This window comes from Folsomia candida, unplaced genomic scaffold, assembly GCF_002217175.1.
Source record: "Folsomia candida strain VU population unplaced genomic scaffold, ASM221717v1 Fcan01_Sc009, whole genome shotgun sequence".
Lineage (NCBI taxonomy): Eukaryota > Metazoa > Arthropoda > Collembola > Entomobryomorpha > Isotomidae > Folsomia > Folsomia candida.
Window position 1 is genome coordinate 1,488,776 of NW_019091201.1, and position 20,325 is coordinate 1,509,100.

Sequence of the window (20,325 nt, forward strand, 5' to 3'; positions counted from 1 at the left end):
AAATACTGATATTTTTCTTGTCCTTGTGTGAGTCCAATTGGCCTCTCTTCGCGCGCAGGGCCCGGTACAGGTCGCCATGTCGTCACGTGATGGAATTTTTGGTGATCCTCCCGACAATGAATCACAACCACCGGGGGACACGTCGTCAGCGCCACCACGACCTAAGGGCCGCCACCGAAAATCGCTCATGGACCGCGACTTCTCAGCGATTAGTTCTGTAGAGGAGGAAACTTCTACGAATGAAGTTGTTTCCCCCGTCCCTCAAGTTCATGCAATCGGTTCTACTCAGTTCGACACGTCATCCCTCTCCGTCCCGACTCGCCGCCGAACGTCAGTGTCACCATCTTCCCCTGGTGTGACCAAGAAGGATACATTTCTCTCAGCTCGCCGGTGGATTCAGCAGTCCCTAATCCCAGATACGAACTCGCGAATAAGGAAGGCGGATGTTTTCTCCCGCTATGCAGTTTTTGTTGACGAATCGGGAGAGGGTGGAGTCGCCGAGACCACCCTTGGAAAATATATCAAGGAGTTGTTGCCCGACGTTGTCAGTCGTCGAACAACTGGAGCAGATGCCCATACATTTTATGAAGGCATGCGGTGGGTCGACTCACCACAATCTGGGGAGGCAGTGCCACGATTGGGGGGAAGTCTTAAGTCGACTCAAAATGACCACACCCACACTGCGACGAGTTCCAAAAGGGGCGAGAATGGAAGTTGCTCGTGCCCTAACGAAGGTTTTGGAGGAGGTGACCACAACCAAAACCGAAGAATCATGGGGCAAACTATTTCTATTCCCTTACGTAAGCCTTCCCGTTCCCCAGAAGACCGACAAGGTCAAGAATTTGACGACGTGGGTCAAGTCAGGAGTTGCCCGGTGGTTGTTGGAGCAGGCAGCCCCAACGCCACGACTCCCACGACCTCCCGCCAAGCCCCCTCGAGAGATGGAAAATGTGACAAAGAAAGTGGAGGCGAAACTGGCGGATGGTGATATCCGGGGGGCAATTAGACTTGCCTGTTCCGACGACACGATAGCCCCAAGGAGCCAAGAGACAGTTGATGCGCTTTTCAGTAAGCATCCGCCACACCCGGAACCAACCGCATATCCCGAACCACTAAATAATTCGGAACCACCAACGGTGGACCCTATAGAAATCACCACCGCGATATCAAGCTTTCCGCCTGGGTCAGCGGGGGGCCTTGATTCCCTTCGCCCGCAAATTTTGAAAGACCTTGTCGCCACTGGGCAGGGGGAAGTGGGGGAAAAATTACTTGAGGCTATCGTAAATTTTATAAATGTTGTTCTCAGCGGGAATGTTCCAGTCCCTTTCTGCCCGATTTTCTACGGAGCTTCCCTCACCGCTCTAAAGAAGAAAACTGGCGGGATTCGGCCCGTTGCGGTTGGAAATGTATGGCGCCGCCTTTCCGCTAAAATCGCACTGAAAAGAATGTCCCCCGACCTTGTGGAGTACCTAGCACCCCATCAACTGGGGGTGGGGATAAGGGGGGGTGCCGAAGCGGCGGCACATGCGGCCCACATCTATTGGGGACACGCCCATACGACATCTAAAGCCTTTTTGAAAGTCGACTTTAACAACGCCTTCAACGAGATTCGGCGGGATACAATTCTCTACATTATTCATGAAAGGTTCCCCTCAATGTTCAGTTTTTTATCGCAGGCTTATTCTTTTCCGTCTCAATTATACTATGGCGACACTCCCATCTCCTCCCGCTGCGGGGCCCAACAAGGGGACCCGTTAGGTCCCGCCCTTTTTGCGCTCGTCGTTCAACCCATCATCCTCGCCGTCGAAACGGAGCTAAACCTGTGGTATTTGGACGATGCCACTATAGCGGACACCCCAGAAAAAGTGTTAGTCGCGCTGGACACCATTATCCGCATGGGCGAGGAAGTTGGTCTTCGCCTGAACACCGCCAAGTGTGAAGTGGGTGTGCTAGGGGCGGACGAACATTCCCGCCTTGAAATTTTGGAGCGTTTTCGTCGGGCAGCACCGGGAATACAGGAGATTTCCCCCGAAGCCGCCGTACTCCTGGGTGCTCCTCTCACCGACGAGTCGATCGAGGCTGTACTGGGGGCGAAGGCCGAACAATTAGCTACACTTGGGGCCCGACTTCTTCACCTCTCCTCCCACTCCGCCTTTTTCCTTCTTCGAGCTTCGGTCTCTACACCGCGTCTCATTTACTTTTTGCGGTGGGCCCCCACTTGGCGGAGATTTGACTCCCTCACCCTCTACGACGCCAAACTTAAGGAGTCCATGGAGGGGATTCTCAACTGTTTCCTTTCCCCGCAATCTTGGCTTCAGTCCTCCCTTCCGGTCAGTGAAGGTGGCCAGGGGGTCAGGCGTGCTGTAGACGTGGCGATTCCGTGTTTCCTAGCGTCCGCCTACAGCGCCCTGCCCCTCGTTGAGCGCCTACTTCCGCCATACCTACATGGCACCGACACCGCACAGCAGGAAGGAGAAGAGAGGTGGAACCCCATGGGACCGGCGGAACTCCCCCCGCTCGAAGTTAGGGGTATTCAGGCCGCATGGGAGAAGCCTCAACAGGAGGCCGCCATCAAGCACCTCAAGAATAGTGCACCTACACCGGAGGATAAAGCCCGACTCCTTGCTATGGGACAGCCACATGTGGGGGCGTGGCTAAATGTCATCCCTTCGCCACAACTTGGGACGCTTCTCCCCAACGAGACGTTCCGAGTCGCTTGCGCGCTTCGCCTTGGATGCGACGTGTGCCACTCTCATAAATGCCCATGTGGAGCGGAGGTCACAACAAAAGGCTATCATGGCCTAAAGTGTAAGAGGAGCGCGGGTCGTTATTCGCGGCAAATGACGTTATTTGGAGAGCGCTCCGATCTGCTGGAGCACCAGCTATCAAAGAGCCACCAGGTTGTTCTCGACAAGACGGGAAGAGGCCGGACGGCCTAACGTTAGTCCCATGGGCGAGAGGGAGGCCCTTGGTTTGGGACTTTACATGTTCGGACACCTTCGCACCATCTTACCTCCCTCAAACCTGCGTTCATCCTGGTGCGGCAGCCGAAAGAGCGGAGGACGCCAAGATTAAGAAATATGAATTCCTTCAGGACAGATTCCTCTTTGTTCCTGTAGCCATTGAAACGATAGGAGTGTGGGGCAAAGAGGGCCTGTCCCTTATCAAGGAAATCGGATCAAGGATCACGATCGTTACGGAGGAGAAGAGGGCAACATCATTTCTCCTCCAGAGGATGAGTATTGCAGTGCAGCGTGGAAATGTGGCTGCTATTTTGGGATCTCTTCCAGCCGGACGAGAGTTGGATGAGATTTTTTACCTTTAGGACAACTACAATTAAAAGAGTTTTTTAAATATTCAGATAGGGACACTTATGTACGGCGCTGGTCGTTTAGCTTTTTCGAAATACATATATGTAAAATGATTTCATGGATATGTGCAAAAATGCAATAAAGTATGTAGTACACAAGTAGCTGAACCATAATTAAAATTATAATTTTATTTTCGTCCGTGTATAAAATTGTACATACATATATGCATAATGGATGAATAGACTAGAATAATAAGCGTAATACAATTGTCACATTATAAAATAGTTGATATCTGTCTATTGTTCAAAGAGCTGGTCAAGGTCATCAAATTAAACAGTTTTGTCAAGTATTATCATCATTTAAAATGCGTTCAATTTCTAAATCTGGTCAAATGCCATAAATTTCTGAATTCTCAAACAATTAGTCAATTTCGGAATTCTGGGTTAATACTTGTTTCAACTCAATGTCTTGACATTGATAACTATCTTGTTTATCAGAAGCTCCGTCGTCGACTCTTGGATTCTGTATCATTGTCCGAAACGACCTTAAAAATTAAAGTTCCTCTGTAATTGTGTTTCATGCATACAAAAGTACAACCGATTTTAGTTGTTTGACTTACAAAGTTTCCAGTAAATGCTGATTCACAAGAACATTCATTTGCATCCAGTCACGACTTATATTTCGCCTAACAATCGCATTAAAAATATGAAATGTGAACAAATAATTTGATAAAACTAAACAGATTTATGATAAGTTTGCTTACTTTTTGCGCATCAAGGCGTCGTAAAAAATTTTATTGCATTTTTCTATATTTTCATCAATAACAGATATATCCAATTTATACATTGAAGTATGGGAATTATAATTATTTTCTTTATTATTTTCACTTTCGACGTCGCTCATTTTGCAATAGTTTTTGTTACCAATAATCCTTCCTTATTACTACAAAATTCACATATACCAAAAATGTTTTATGTACAATTTAACCATCGATTATGTAATTAAATAAGATTTGTTAATATATTTTATATGTACAGATGAAGAATTATGTGTAACACAAATCTTTGTGTTGTCAACTGTACAGATTTTTTTTATTAACGAAAGTGCAAGTATGAAATGAAGTGTTTCTTTCTTTGAAGGACGATGTAAACACCGCGAGTTGTAGTATATAAGTGGAAATGAATGAAACCATATTCTGTATTAAATTGAAAAAATATATATGAAATAAATAAATTGATAGAAAATAAATGAGATTTTAATTCTAATAAAATTGTAGCTAACATTTAATTATTAAATACAATTCTTATATTTGCGACTTCCGAAACAAAATTATTAATTAATGAATTAACACTTGATTTGTGTTTTACAAAAATTGTGATTTGCGATTTAAAAATTATTAAGAATGAAAATTAAGAAGGATTTTAAGAAGGAAAAGAATAAACCAAAGTGTAAAGAGTGGGAGCGACGGCGAAGAGAAAAGCTAAATGAAGCTTTTAACATTCTCGCACAACTTTTACCAAGTTACGATCCAGCTAAAAACTTACCAAAGATTGACATACTTGAAAGGTGCAAATGTGGTTTTACATAAATGTAATAAAATTATGTATCTAATTTACTCAAATTTTTCCATTTGAATCTAACAGAGCCACCGACTTTGTCAAAGACTTACGCTTATCAAACTCTCGGTTGGTAAGCCATCAAGTTGAAACGGATGAAAAATGTATGAATATTATTAATGATGCAAGATAGGGAACCTAATGAAATTATATTCTAATATTTATTTATATTTCCATTAAAGGCAAACTAATCAAACAACTGCAGGATGAAGTTAACAAACTGATTTTAAGAGTAAAACAACTCACAAGCTTACTGAAAACTGCAAATATTCCAATTCCATTGGGTCCGTCAATAGAATGCCTGGGCAAAAGAAAACTAAAGTGGAGTGGAAAATGCACAGAAGAAAATTCATCTGCAGAGAAAGTCTCTGACGAAGAAAATTCAGTTACAAATGTTGAAATTGAAGATGCTGGTGCTAATGGTAAATTTTTGGCTAGTTTAACATTTACTAACGAATAAATGAATGGATTAATTGGTGTAATTATAGAATGCAGGCCTAATGACACTACCACGACAAGCTCTTCATCTTCAACCCCTCTCAAAGAAATTAATGGACCTGCACAAGACTCCTCTGCAAGCCCTGCTAAGAAATCAGACGACAATAAAAGTACTCCTCCCACACCCAAAAAATTAAAACCGTCCACAAAGTTGAAAACGCCTAATAAATCAATTCCAACTAAAACAAAAGTACCGGGGTCGTCACCAAAGAAAGCAGTGACTGCACCAAATAATGTCGAACAACTTAATGTTTCTTCCCCAAACAAGTCTCCACCTCAGCAACAGCCAGTAGTGACGAACGCTTGCCTTCTCCCAAACGGAACCATGATACCTTTGATGACGAATTCTCCAATTACCGCAGTTTTCACTGAACCTCCAAAGTCAACGACCGCGACAATGCTTCCTTTACAAACGATATTCGTCACTTCGAATGTAATGCAAAATGTCCATCAACCTGTGATAACAAGAATAGCTTTAGGTCAAAATCATTCCTTCATGTCTTCTGGTTTGGAGGCAAATAGTATTCCTGGATTTGTACACAAGATTCCGATTACCATGATTAGGAAACCAGTTCCCAAGATTAAGTTTAAAAGGAGACATAAAAAGAAGATTTTGCAAGCAGAAACTGTGACACCGGCCGTTGACAGCGTAATTTCTGTTGAAAATAGTACAAAGGATAATGCAGTCATCCCGAGCGTGGAAGTAGAGGAAACAACACCTATGGTAGAAATTCAAGAAAAGGAAAAGTCATCTAGTGAAAAAGAAATTGCCGAAAGCGAGGCGACAGCTAATAAAAATGTACAAAATTCTGAACCCGTTATGGAGAAAGTTGTGGAATCGGAGACGATGACGCCATCAACAACAACAATTATTCAACCCAATTTACCTCTGATGGAGAAATCTTGTAGTACAAACTCTAGCGAATTGATGCAAATTCAACTTTTTGCACATGAGCCTGACCAAGAAATTATGGAGGTTGACCAATCAACCTCTTTGGTAGACGCTCCTAGTCCTGCCAGTGTACTCTGTGAACTTAAGTCCAGGACGGAACAGAGCGATTCTGCTGAATGTTCAGATAAATCTAACGAAAACCTGAATGAACCCCCCACGATAGATGGAAAGATTTCAAACACTGCTAGTCATGAAAATATTAGCCATGAAATAAATAAAGAAGACTCTTCTGTATCGACCACTGATATTTCAACATCTCACAAAGTTACATCAAAAGTGAGATTTGACCAAGCTCTAGTAGACATGAATAGAGATCCGTCTCCTACGAATCACCAAGAAACCATCTCGCCCCCTAATGAAACAGTTTCCGGTGATAAAATTAGTGAATGTATTTCCCGAAGTATGGACCTTATCGATGCTCCCGATGGCGAGTTGATGGAATTAGGAGATAACTGGGGAGACCCTACAAATTCACCAAAATCGCCAATTTCCCCAACACAAATGTTTCTCAGCATGTTTCCACTTCTCCCGAAAGACAACGTCGTTTCTACTTCTGAAGGTCACAACATAATGACAAATAATCCACGACATGGATACAACTCACAAACACAGCACCGTTCTTTCTATATTGATTCTATGCTCCCTGAAGATAACTCGGTCCCAGTCTCACAAATTGGCCAGAACAATCGACACTCTGCTCAAACTTTTGGATACAGAACGCTTGCAATGGAAGCAGTAGAAAAGCCTTACAGCAAACCACCCAAAAGTACTCCCGAAATCCTCACATCATCATCCACAATTTCGAAAGTTTCTGCTAGCAATGTTCAACCTGTCTCTGCACCAATGACCGTACCACAACGATCATCGGAGATTATCACAACCAAGACGACAAAACCAGTTGTGACTGAGAAACCATGTGAAATGCCTACGACGCCAAAATCTCTGCAAGAGAGTGGAAGTAGAAGGTCTCACTCCTACTCTGGTGGACAACAAAGCTTTAAGGAGTTTAATATATTTAGCGACTCTCTAGATTTTAGTGCTCTTCATCATTCCTTGCCATTTTCTGGAATGACTGATCAGGATTTGTTCCGAGGAGGAGAAAATTCGCGGAGCCGAGGATTATTTGATGCAGTGTTTCCATTAAACATTGACCATTCGAATGCGGTGCCCTCATCAACGGCAGACCAACATTATAATATTCAGCAGCATTTTGATGTTCAAGAGAATATTCAGAACATTCAATTTCAGTTAAATCGTGATCGTCATCACGGAACGATTGGTGGTGGTGAAAGTACAGCCAGACTTGAAAATCTTCCCCCTGTTGGAGAAAGTTACAGCAATAATTTCACATACCCAACAATTCCTCGGGCAAATCTTATGTCAAAGTTGCCATCCACTTCTTCGCAAATAACTTCAACGTCTCAACACAATAATTCTGCAATAACAAGCCAAGGAAATTCTACAAGTTTTAGTTATTCAGCCACAATTTCTACCCCACCAAAGGCAACTGCTGCTAAAATTTCTCCAACGACTCCAAGTCATTCCACTAGACAACTTTTCCGTCCTCAAGTTCATGATATGATGGGAAATCATCAATCCTCGTCCACAGCAAATACTACTAGTACACAGCCGTTTGGTTCGAAACGTTCGACAGCAAGCACAATTCAAAGTTCAATAGACAAAGTTGCCAATAATTCTTCACAAGCTCCACGAAATGTGGATTACTTTTTATTTCAAAAGAGTTCTCAACAACCTCCAACTACGATAAAACCGTCGTTATCATCTTCTGAAAAGCGAAAGAGTTCTGCAGCAAGTCAGAGAAAGTCCCGTAACACCACTTCCACCGCTAGAGATGCAAATTCTTTTGAGGGTCCATCCAATTCATCATCAACTTCTAGAAAAGAACGCAATCAGAAGGATCGTTCAACTTCAAAGGAAACCAATAAGAAATCTACTGCAAGTGGTGCTAAGCAGATCCCTGCTCCAATATGCGAACCCATACAAAACTTTAACCAATTCCCCCCACAAAATTCTCACCTTCAGCCCAATCAAACTCTTCAGACATCTCCTCGTCGAAATATTGCCACCTCATCCCACACCCAGGATATTTTTGCCCCACTTCCGCCAACTAATTTATTCGGACATTCTACTTCAAACCAACAAGCTTTTGATCATAATAACGTGAATCTGAACATATTTGCCGAGTTTCCACTTCCGGTTGACTGCAATCCGCATTATGACCATTACAGTATGGACTTTAGTAATTTTTCTACTGCAAGTGGATCCAACAATTCAAGTCAAATTCAGCAATTTCAACAGCCGCAGATAAATTCTAACCCCACTACCAGCACTGGAACACTCCATGAACCCCACAACAATATACCGCACCAACAACAACACCATCACAACCAGCAGCAGCAGCAACAACCTTTGATTACACACCCCCATAATAATACTTCCCAAGTACAACATACCCCCTCAAATTCTCGCTCGTCCAGACCTACCCCATTTTATCTGCAAGATGTTAACTGTGACAATTACAATAGCTTTGAAATGCCATCCAATAATCCTCCTTCCCATTCACAGCAGTCACATCAAATGCATACGTCCTCTAATCCTCCACCAAGCGCAAACCCCCAAACGCAACCTGCCCCCAGTATTCATAGTGGTCACCACCACTATGGCAATGTTCCCACCGTGCCACCACCTCGGAGTCAGCCACCCCCTCAACAAACAGTCTCTAATTTGAACCACCAAAATCAACAATATTTTCAGACCCCTTTGCAACAACAATCCCAGGCTCAGCAATGTCAGCAGCAAGTTTCGAACTATCCAACCAATAATAACCTTCGCCAAGGTCAATCTGCTGCCCCTAATCAGCAAATTAACAATAATAGTAATAATAATAGCACTGGAGTATTACCAAATTCACGAAATGTCCAAATTCAGCAACAACAAGCCCAAAATAATTCTAGTACAGAGCACCAGCAAATAATGCAGCATTCACATCATTACACACATTCTTCACAAACGCAAGTAAAGCCGACAAAGCAATCTTCTTCATCTATTGTTACTTCATCTGTGGTCTCAAATAATAATAATAACAATAACCAGTCAAGCCTTGCACAACAACAACCTGTATATTCCAGCACTAACACCAACGCCAGAGTCCTGCCCCCTCCAAATGTTACTTCATCTCATCGTCCTGTTAATTGGATGACAGATAACAACCAAACTGCTTCTTCCACCACACCATCACACAATCCATTCACCATCGGAAGTAATTCTAAGCCCAACAACAACAATACTCCAACTGCGATAACCAATCCATTTTCTGTTAGCAAGTTGGTAGGGTCGTCGTCATCCAATAGTCCCAGCAGCATTAAACCGCAACCTCATCCACACACTTTAAGCAGACAAACTAGTAGCAGCAATTACTGTGCGGAGGCATTAATTCGAAAAAATCCAATAACGTCATCAACACCAAATTTAAGCAGCTCGACACAGCCAGGATGGGGATCATCATCTTCTTCGCTGCATAAAACACAGCATAATTACAATTTCTTCCAACCATCATCATCTTCGTCTGCGTCTTCTTCTGCAAATGTCCATCAATTTAATGCACAACATCAAACACAGACTTCTCAGCAACACTCCAATCCATACACAACTAACTTTAATGACAACTTTTCCAGTGCAACATCGGGATATAGTTTTCATACTAATCCAACGCCACATTCTCACCCGCACGCACAAAATTATGAACAATTGTTCGAAAATAGTACTCCATCTAGAAATACTCATCAACAGCAGCAGAATGTACATAATTTTCAGCACCCCCAAACCCATCAAAGTCACCATATTCATCATCTCCATAATAATAATTCGGCGCAGCAAGGACTTTCCCACAGTCAGCAAGGAACTTCTTCCGTCTCGAATTTCAATTTAAGTACTATTTTCCCAGAAATTAATGACAAAAGACAGCATCAAGTTCAACAACAAAGAAATTCTTCTATCGCCAGCTCTGGGACGACGGGGTCACTCAGCAACTCGACTCCAGTTGGGGTCACTTCCAATAACAGTCAGAATCGAGCCAGTACAAATAGTAGCGGGGGCAGCAATAATATGGCAAATTTGGCCAGAGGAACATCTTCGAACAATAATAACAGTAATTGTGGGTATTATACTCAACAACAACCCACTGGTCAAGGTCGCACCAAATGATTTCTTTTCAACTGATTTCATACTAAATTTACGTTCTAAAAATAAATTTCTGAAACTAAAAAAACTCTCATAAAATAATAACATGTCCATTTTATTGCTCATCATCCGTCTGGATTTAAACTTGTTTTTATGCAATGATTATTTGCCTTATTCCTGGTTTACCGGTAACCGGATTTTGCATTGGTACAAGTATTTGATTACTGCAATTCCTTACAATTAGGAGTCAAGAACCTCACATTGGGCATTTAATAATATTGGACTGATGGCAAAGGTGTCGGAAGATGAAAGTAAGGTGGATCTGGCACAAGATGAAATCGAAAACTGGTCCTGGCTGGCATCTTCATGATCTTCATCTTTCCGCTTATCCCAATTTTTTGCAACTTTGTACCTATGTACCTATTACTTTGCTTTGAACATATGTATGTATACGCGTATAGAAGTCAAAAACCTGTAAAGTTCGGTTCATCGATCCATATTGTGATGGTTATGCATTTGGTCTCAAAGTACCATTGCCTAAGAGTCCAGTCATTGTTGGACTTCGAAACCTGAATCACATAAGCAATTTCGGTTCGTTTTTAAAAAAATAAATTTTCTTTACACTATTAGATTGCAAACGGTCAAAAATCTTATCATATTTTTATTTTGTCCTATATTACACAGAAAATGAAGTTATTAGCCCTCTTCGTTCTCTTCTCCGTTTTGGGGGTCATTACTCCAGCCCCACGAGCCTCACTTTCCCCAAAAGTTGTCTTCCGGATGGAGGACGAATCAGGGGAATCAGATGAAGCGGATATAGCAGATGACGAACCTTTAGGAGATTCTTCAGAAGAAGTTCCACAATGGTCATTTCGAGAAGTAGATACAAGTGAATATCAGCAGCGTCCAGAAAATCAATATCAGCCCGAAGGAGCCTTCCGAAGACCGCAAAATCAACTTCAAACTCAACATGGACCAAATACTCCCCCTCCAATCCGTCGATTCCGAGATGACGATAGTGACGAAGAGGAGGATGACGAAGATGAAGACGATGAAGATTACAATGACGATGTCGTCCATTCCGATATCCAATATGGCGATGGCCAAACTTCATCAGGTATATGGATACAAATTATTATTTCCATATAGAAGTATGTATACGTAGCTATTTTTAACCACTGTTAAACTTTTTAGTTTCGCGAGAAGGAGGATTCCGTTCCGCCATTCCCGGTGCTCAGGTAGTTCGTCGACCTATGGGCTCATACACGGTGGTCAGGTACCCAGTGTCGTCCAATAACCGAATGCAAATGCCAGTCTCTAACAGAATCCATGTCATGTCCAACCCCCGTCCATCATCTTTTGGAGGAAATAACCGTCGTGTCATGGCCGTCCAAATGTCACAATACCCACAGCGTGCAACTACTTACCCGATGCGACGAGTGACCCCAATGATGAATAGTCAGTACACAATGATGACCAGACCAATGATGTACAATAGATATCAAACCCCATCCGTAACTTACGTCCCCAATAATTACGTGAGAACTAGGCGACCAGTAATGGCGACAAAACCTTTGCAGTATTATTACCAAGAACGAGCAGTAAACCGAAGAAACCGAAATGGACAGTTCTGGTAGAACAATTGTGGTGTTAATTCGCTATACTTTTTAAACCATCAATTTAACTAATTATAATAAAACTTGAAAGAGGGGTAATCAATAAAATAATCTCAAAGAGCTGCATGTTACGTAACTTTTCTACTTTATTGACTGCATACGCAAGGCTATTGTAAATCTGGCAAAACTGGATTTTTTTGGACCTGTTGTTTTTTATTATCCTGCAATCCCACCATCCTCATCATTTCAATTCAATTCATTAACCTCAAAGTTTTCTAGCGAAATAAAAATCCTGCTTGCTCCTGCATGAAAATTACATGAGATTTCATGCGTTTCCAATCTTTATGAAAAATCACTTTTTAAGGCATCTACATATTCGCATCAGTGAACAGGATCAGTTAATAAATTGAAGATTTGTATTTACATTGTGTAGAGATTGCAAAGCTCGTGTGCGTTGCGTTGCAGAGCTTGTTGCGGAATGATGTAAATGATAATTCTCCAAAATGAGATTTCTTTACGAACTCTCGTTAGTGACAATAACTGTGATTCTTTGTACCATCGGAGAAGAAATACATCCAATAGTTTTCGATGGGATACCAATTCACACATATCAAACATTTATTAACAGACCACCGGAAAATGAAGATGTTAATAACGACAAGTTTGTCCCTCCAAATAAATTATACCCTGTTTACCTGAAATTAGTGAGAAATGTGACAATTGATGGGAAGAAAATCAGAAATCGTGACGATTTTACGCTCAGCATTGGAAGTAAGTTATATAAAATTACAACTACACGCAATTAATTATTGTAGATAAATCAAAATCTTTAAATATCATGCAAATTTCCATTATGCATTGTGAGATTTGTACATATTAAATAAATAATATAAAGTTTCAAAACGCCAAAGTAGGGCCCGCAAAATCAAGGACCAAGATGTCCGAAGAAGAAATTCTACCAAGCCCTCGAAACCTGAACAGCATAAATCAGTGACATCAGTCTCGCCACAAATGAAAAATTCTTCCAAGAAATTTATAAAATCTGAACAAAAACCATCTAATAAAAATGCTACACAAAAACAGACGTCTACACGTCCGACAAAATTACCACGACGCTCTTCACTCAACAAACTGACGACAAGAACAACGACAACGAGAGCGACGAGAACCACCACGTCAAGACCTTACAAATTCAGAAGTTCATTCTTAAATTCCACCCAACTCCTCCACTTACCCTTACCATTACCTTCGCGAAATTTTTCTCAGCCTCACGTGTACAGTGTGACCGTAATCAGAAGAAAGAGTATCACGACTCCAGCGCCTGAATCCTTGATTATGGTGCGAGACACAGCACAACAATCAAACAAGACGAAGGGTCCGTTTGTTCTTAATTTATGAAATTAACAAATCCAGCAACAAATCCATCCGCATATTAATTAATTCATCAAATATGAAGCAGAGATTGAAAATACTTGCCAATTAATTACTTAATTATGCTTCATTTATTTTCATATAGATGAAAAGCCACCTAACATCGTTTACCCCCCAACTGGGGACACTTCAGAGTTGGAGGACTATGACGATGACGAGGAGGAAGATGAGGATGATGTTAATACGGAGGATGACAAAACTAAAGGTATTGATAGCACTTTTATGTTATTGCACAAATAAATTGAGAGCAGTTATAATTATGAATCCATAGACTCCTCTGAAGAAGCTGCTGATGAAGACCAAGAAGTAATCAACGCCTCTAAATCCAAAGAAAATGCAAGCTCTGATGTCAGCAGCAAGGTTTCACAAGAAGTCAAAGTAATTCCTACCCCCACAACCCCAGCAGGAGACAAAGGAGATAAGGCGACCATTGCTGTCCAGGCTGACGCTTGTTAGTATTTTTTATTATATTTTCTTATTACGAGCCAAATAAAACAATTGATCTCCAATAATTTCTAATCATATTTTTTCTAATTAGCGAAAAAGAAACGAAAAAAGAAAAAGAAGAAAAAACGAAGGAAAAAGCCAGAATTCCACTTTGTCCCTGCTCCGCTTGGTCCCAAAGCAGATTTGATGATTCGTCTGGATAAAGTTCATCATAATGTGAAAAACATTGTTTCCGTTGTTAAAGGAGGTAATGATAAGTTGCTTATCATTCATCTGTTCATTGATTACGAAAAAGTTTAACAAGTCCGTCCATTTTTTCCAGTATTCACGGATTACGTCGTAAATCGTCCCTACGTCAATGTCGAGCTTTACAAAGGAATTCATGCTTACACCTACAAAATGGGATTAACTCCTCCCGTGAACATTAAATATGAGCGTTCTAATATCCAACCACTATCTCAAACGCATACCGTTCCCTACTTAAATCCGTTCAGGAATAATAATGCTGAACTATTTTCATGGCCAAGCAAATATCCCGGAGCGGATTTGAGAACAAAAAGTCATCAGCAACCGTTGGAAGGGAGCTCGGTCGAAAATAGTTATCAAATAAGCAAACGAATCTTGGAAGAAGATTGTGCAGATGACATAACCTGCGAGGGAGAAGTTCGTCGCGTAGTGCCAAAAAAATTAAAGCGGCCAAAATCAAAACCGAGGCCGACTGGTCGACATGGTCATAATCAGGTCAAGAAGAATAGTCCGTTGACATTACCGTACCCAATTTACATTGAGTCCATGTATGATGACTCGAATGAAAATGATCCATTTAAACACTTGCCTCCAATGCGACCCAACCAATTTATGAAAGCTGAAAAAAATTGGGTGAAAACTTGGGACAAGAAAACAGGACTGCCCCCAATTGCGGGGGCCAATGAAGCGTCAATGCATTCGAAAAGAAGAAAGGGTAGCAAAAAAAGTCGAAGGAAGAAGAAGAAGAGGGGTAAAGAACAATAGAATATTAAGAAGACTACAAATGTGTGGAAGATAATGGGAAATAATCTTTTGAAATTATTGATTTTCCAATGCATGTAAAAAATATTTATGCTCCATGTGAGTGATTAAGTGAGTATTTAATGTTAAACTGTGGTATTGATGTGAGACAATTATTGAAACTATTAACAAATAAATACTTTACATCTAAACATGTACATACATATGCGAGTATCCTCGAGATTTTTTTAGACCTCTGATATGCTATTGCATAAACATGAGATCTAAACGGTAACAGTTTACATAATTACATAAATAAGCGCCTACGCCTAAAACAGGATATCGACAATAATAATAATAATAATAATAATAGCCTTTATTACCCTCATTTACTAATACTAGGGAATGCACAAAATGAAATTTTAGCATAGCACACTAGCCTATTTTCGTGAGCTTACAAACAGAAATAACTTACTTTAAATGATTAAATAACAATAACTAAGGGCTAAATTACTATATTTAACTTAACAATATATATGTACGTAAGATATTATCTACTCTTAGTTTGTATAAAGTTAGCTATAATCTATCAAATTTGTTAGAGCTTCAAATGACAAGCCAAAAACCGTGGATTTTGATTTCCATTCGTCATTGATTTTGCTGATTATCATATTAATGGGGGAATTTTTAAATTTTGACGACTTAATTACCGGTTGAAATAGTAAATCCTTGTTTGACCTCAATGACACACCACTGCACGAAGCACGCTGGAATTGCGGCAAAAAGTGCCTATACCTACCAAAAAATAATTTGTAAGCAAATTTATTAAGAGCCAATTCTCTCCTTTCATTTAAAGTTATCAACTCAGCTTCCTGCATGCATTCAACATAATTTAAATGATCAACTCGTTTTCGGAAAATTATACTTAAAGCTTTTTTCTGAACACTTTCAATTTTGTAAACTAATTTCTGGTTCAAGCCAGAGCCAAACACAACTGAACAATACTCAAGATTACACCGAATATATGCACCGTAAGCTATTAATAATTCTTTACTGGAGAAGCCAGCATTGAATAATTTTCTTAACTGAAATAATTTAGAGTTTGCTTTCGCAACAATGTTTTTTATATGACTATCCCAACTAAAATTTGGGCAAAAAGTCACCCCTAAAATTTTTAAGCTCTTTACAACGGGTATAGGAACTGAATCAATACAAAAGGACTTAGTAGGAAAATTAACTCTTCTTCCACCAAAATTAACTACCAATATTTCACATTTACGAGGATTGGGCGTTATTTTAACTGCCTTACACTCTTCACTCAAAATATTGAGTGCAGATTGCAATTTGGGTGCATTACCAATAACTCTTTCAGCAATAACCAAATCATCAATGTATCCAGCTATACAAAAATTGGGGTTAATATCAAGTAATTTGATTTTTAATGCATTCAGAATCGGATTAATTAAGATAATAAACAGAAGAGCAGCTAGTTTGGTACCGGCTGGTGTACCGCATGTTAATCTCTTGGGATTTGAAAACGACTTTTCAAACTTAACAATCTGCTTACGAAATTTTAAGAAGGATAATAACCATAAAATATCAATGTCGTGTACACCAAGATCAACAAGAAGTGCGGCCAACAACGAGTGGTCAACTAAATCGAATGCTTTGAGACTATCAATAGCAGCAATTAAAACTGTAGCGCCAGGAATTTCGATTGATTTTAAAATAAAATGGTTAATTTGAATTAAATAATGCGCAGTAGACGATTTTTTTAAAGCACCAAATTGGTTAACGTTGATTTTATCAATTATTTGAGAATAAATCCTGTCAAACATAAAACTCTCTGCAATTTTTGAAAATACGTCAGTTTGAGTTATCGCACGGACGTCATCAAGTGATGAACAAGTTACTTTCTTGAGTAAGGGGGTGACGAAACCGATTTTCCAACAATCAGGGACAGTAAAAGTTGCAAAAGATTCATTGAGGATAATGGCTATTAAAGGGCCCAAGCATCAGGTTGAGACAACTTACGTAGCAGGCTGTCAACTGAGTAGGGTGGTGACCAACAGGTCCCACAGTATCCAAGAAATTCGAAGCGTACTTTATAAGCTCAGTAGGGACTAAATTCGGACAGTTGGACTTTTTCTTATTTAGTTTTCTAATTACTCTCGCTACCTCATGAGCACTGACTTTAATAGGGGAAGAGTCTAGAGGGAGTGGACACAGCGAAATAGACTCACATTCATCAAAAGTGTTACAAATTAGTGAGAAATGTGAATTTACAACATCGGCTAGCTCTTTATCAGTTAGCTGACTAAATTTCAGATCTATTAATTTAATTTTGTCGATGGCAGACACGGGATTTAGACCACAAACTTTACGAATTAAATGATACCATTCGGATGAATTCATACCAGGTATCTTATCTTTGAATTTTTACGCACTTCAGACTGAGCAAAGGAAATTTGCGTTTTAATTTCGCTTTGTAACTCGAAAACTAGCTTGACATTATTACTCTTTTTTGCTTTGCGCTTAGCTTTGAATAACCTTTTCAATGTAATATTCATCCAAATGGGTTCACCATCGTTTATAACCTTGTCATAAGGACACGATACTTTAGTTTGTATTGAGAGTAATAAAGAATTTAACTCATTGACTTTGGTATTGATTGGTAACGATTCAAATTTTTGGATATCAACATCTAAATTATTTAATTCTTCGACAAAGCGAATAGCTAATTGATTAAGTTGGGGTTTACATTTAATGATTTTTAAAGGCTTACGTAATTCAAACCATGGACAAGGTGAAAAGGAGATACAAGCATGTACTCTATTTCTTGCCGTTCCTTTAACAGGGGGTTCCTTTGACAATACTTTAAACATCATATGAATTAGATTCATAATTGTCAAGTTCTTTCAAAATGTGAGCCAACAACGCTCCCACTTCCGCATCACTGGCAAGCGTTCCTTTATCCGCTTGAATTTTGAGTTTCCAACCCTTGTTATAATTTAAGGCTAGAAATTGAATCCCTGCAAAAGAATCCCACATATAAATAAATATGGATTTTTTTTCAAAATGCTAGTCAAATTTAATTACATACCAATTCCGGGGCTATCATGTCCTCCAGTGAAGTATGTGTCCATTACTGCCCCACAAGGCCCCATGGACTCTTCTCGTGGGCAAGGAAAGCTGGAAAATATTCCTGTGGATTTCGACATCGCAAATTCCATACAATACTTAACCATCCAATGATAAAGACCACCGAAAATTGGCTGCATCGCGAAACTTGAGAGAGCCAGAGTCGAATGCTTAATCTCATGAAGTTGTCTTTCCACATCTTTAAGTCTGAGCAATGGGTCAGAAATTCCGATGGGGAAATTTACATAACAGTCGGACCTGTAGATTACAAAAATTAGAATTTGTAGCAAAAATGGGTTAATATTAAACCCATGAAAATACAAAATGTATCAACTTACACATAATTTCCTAAAGTATCGGGATGACCCTGAACAGGAAATGGTGCCAGGCACGTGAACATAGATTTTGGCTCGACTTTCTCCCCACGCTCGAGCATATACCGTCGAATGCCTCCAGAAATTGCAGCCACGACCACTCCAGTAAAACTTGCACAATTCGCTTTGGCAATGGATTTGATTTTTTGAGTCGGAATACGTTGCGATGTTGCAGAGTTTATAATATTGGTCACTCTTTCTCTGGTGAGATACCAAGGATTTGTGTCATGTTCCATCATGCAATCTGACACCGTGTCATAAGGGCCTTTAAATATAAGGACCAAATTGATCAGCAGAGTCCGTAGGAGGCTTCTCTTGGGGAAACTTGGCATCGATAGCTGGCCTTCCGGAACGTCGACAAACTCTCTCATAATCAAGTTGAGAATAGAAAAACCATCCACGAAGCTGTGGTGTACTGAAATTGAGCACCATTTTCGTGATTAAAATTTGCATATTTAAATAAAGTTATGTACGTAAGTAATTGATTTCTAAGTTGTCTCACCTTTGAACAAAGCCACGGAATATTGCTCCACATTTGAGGAATCAACACTTACAAAGTTTTTATTGGCGTCTTGAACACCTTGCGTGAATTCTTGAGGGACATAATTTTGTAAAATGTTGATACACCACGGACTCCTTTTTTCTAGGTATGGTTCCTGAACTAATCGCTTTTCAATTTCTGACAAAACTTTTTCATCTAAAATTTCCCCTTTAAATTGAGTTGTGTCGACGTATTTAATATGATTTTCGGAAGAGAATTCATTGTCCTCTTTCCAAAAGACAAAGCCAAGCCATTTCACCAAATATCTGAAAAATTCATGGCACATTTTTTTTACTATGCATGTTACTCATTTTCATAACGCAATTCTCACCTCTTTAGTTCTGGATACATCAAAGCCTTCGTTTTAGGAAGTTGTTTTGTCACACTTTTCTCAAAACACTTGATCATCATTTCCTTTTTTAGCTGCCCTTTGAAAACCAATGTTACGACGATTGAAGATTTTGGACATGTTGTAATATCGTCAATCGCGTAAAACATGTCACGCACACCGAGTATTTTGACTAAATCTGGACGCACCAATTTACTCAGAGCAATCACAACAAATCTCGATAGATAAACAGGACATATCAATAAAACAAAAATTGGTAAGAGTATGATAATTAATAAAACTTTAAGACAAAAAGTTGACACGGAACTCAGAAAATTAAATGATGTCAATAATTTAACTTTTGTGACGCTACGTTTGAGGAAATGCTTAAAATTACAGGAATCCGACATTTTTATGCACAATGTTTTTCACACCTCCTTAATTTTTAAAGTTTAAATAAGTTTTTAAAAGTTTGTATGTAATGGTTGAGTTTTCAGCTCCAGCGGTGAATTAGTCTTCGTCTTGTCATCTAATAAAATTTGTAATAAATATATAGTCAGTCATCCACTCGAATCATTCTTCGTCTCTCGAATATAAAAAACCCAGGAGTAATTGGTGGGCGAAAACGACTACGAAAATACGTCATCGACACATATTATCCACACCTGTAGTAATCTAAAGTATGTACATATCATAACTATTTAAATGCGACCAAGTTTTCCTTCCAGATTCGACGAAGTTATGATGTCTTCATTAGAATTGATTACGTGCAGACATTTGCGTGCACTTGGCTGACCATTTTGATTGAACTCTATTTCACCTTATTGTATAAATTCCTGCATAACTGATGGTCAAGGTAGTGACCATCAACTTTACCTGTTCA

The 20,325-nt window shown here is 39.8% G+C and overlaps 4 protein-coding genes across 6 annotated transcripts; 2 read left to right on the forward strand and 2 right to left on the reverse strand.

Annotated features, from left to right (window-relative positions):
- Window positions 1-3,483: 3,483 nt before the first annotated feature.
- On the reverse strand, window positions 3,484-4,402 carry LOC110854222. The gene is made up of 3 exons (XM_022102633.2): window positions 4,075-4,402; window positions 3,931-3,996; window positions 3,484-3,855 (listed from the first exon to the last, which is right to left on the reverse strand). Exons 1-3 carry the CDS (start codon window positions 4,212-4,214, stop codon window positions 3,732-3,734), a joined length of 330 nt encoding a protein of 109 aa, XP_021958325.1. The 5' UTR covers window positions 4,215-4,402; the 3' UTR covers window positions 3,484-3,731.
- Window positions 4,403-4,579: 177 nt separating this feature from the next.
- On the forward strand, window positions 4,580-12,314 carry LOC110854097 (probable serine/threonine-protein kinase DDB_G0282963). Its single transcript, XM_035854796.1, has 6 exons — window positions 4,580-4,877; window positions 4,955-5,031; window positions 5,110-5,349; window positions 5,416-11,168; window positions 11,262-11,694; window positions 11,772-12,314. The coding sequence occupies exons 1-4, from the start codon at window positions 4,714-4,716 to the stop codon at window positions 10,599-10,601; spliced, it is 5,667 nt and encodes a 1,888-aa protein (XP_035710689.1). The 5' UTR covers window positions 4,580-4,713; the 3' UTR covers window positions 10,602-11,168; window positions 11,262-11,694; window positions 11,772-12,314.
- A 159-nt stretch (window positions 12,315-12,473) lies between these two features.
- On the forward strand, window positions 12,474-15,280 carry LOC110853937. Of its 3 annotated transcripts, none has more exons than XM_022102307.2 (6): window positions 12,474-12,964; window positions 13,089-13,568; window positions 13,710-13,829; window positions 13,896-14,075; window positions 14,163-14,318; window positions 14,394-15,280. In XM_022102307.2, exons 1-6 carry the CDS (start codon window positions 12,697-12,699, stop codon window positions 15,080-15,082), a joined length of 1,893 nt encoding a protein of 630 aa, XP_021957999.1. In that variant the 5' UTR covers window positions 12,474-12,696; the 3' UTR covers window positions 15,083-15,280. The 3 variants fall into 3 exon arrangements, with proteins under 3 accessions (XP_021957999.1, XP_021958002.1, XP_021958001.1); XM_022102309.2 differs by having other exon boundaries at window positions 12,827-12,964; window positions 13,105-13,568; XM_022102310.2 differs by lacking the exon at window positions 13,089-13,568 and having other exon boundaries at window positions 12,481-12,964.
- A 136-nt stretch (window positions 15,281-15,416) lies between these two features.
- Window positions 15,417-19,957, reverse strand: LOC118436583. Its single transcript, XM_035854987.1, has 5 exons — window positions 19,446-19,957; window positions 19,076-19,380; window positions 18,538-18,988; window positions 18,162-18,457; window positions 15,417-18,090 (listed from the first exon to the last, which is right to left on the reverse strand). The coding sequence occupies exons 1-5, from the start codon at window positions 19,850-19,852 to the stop codon at window positions 17,936-17,938; spliced, it is 1,614 nt and encodes a 537-aa protein (XP_035710880.1). The 5' UTR covers window positions 19,853-19,957; the 3' UTR covers window positions 15,417-17,935.
- Window positions 19,958-20,325: the final 368 nt, after the last annotated feature.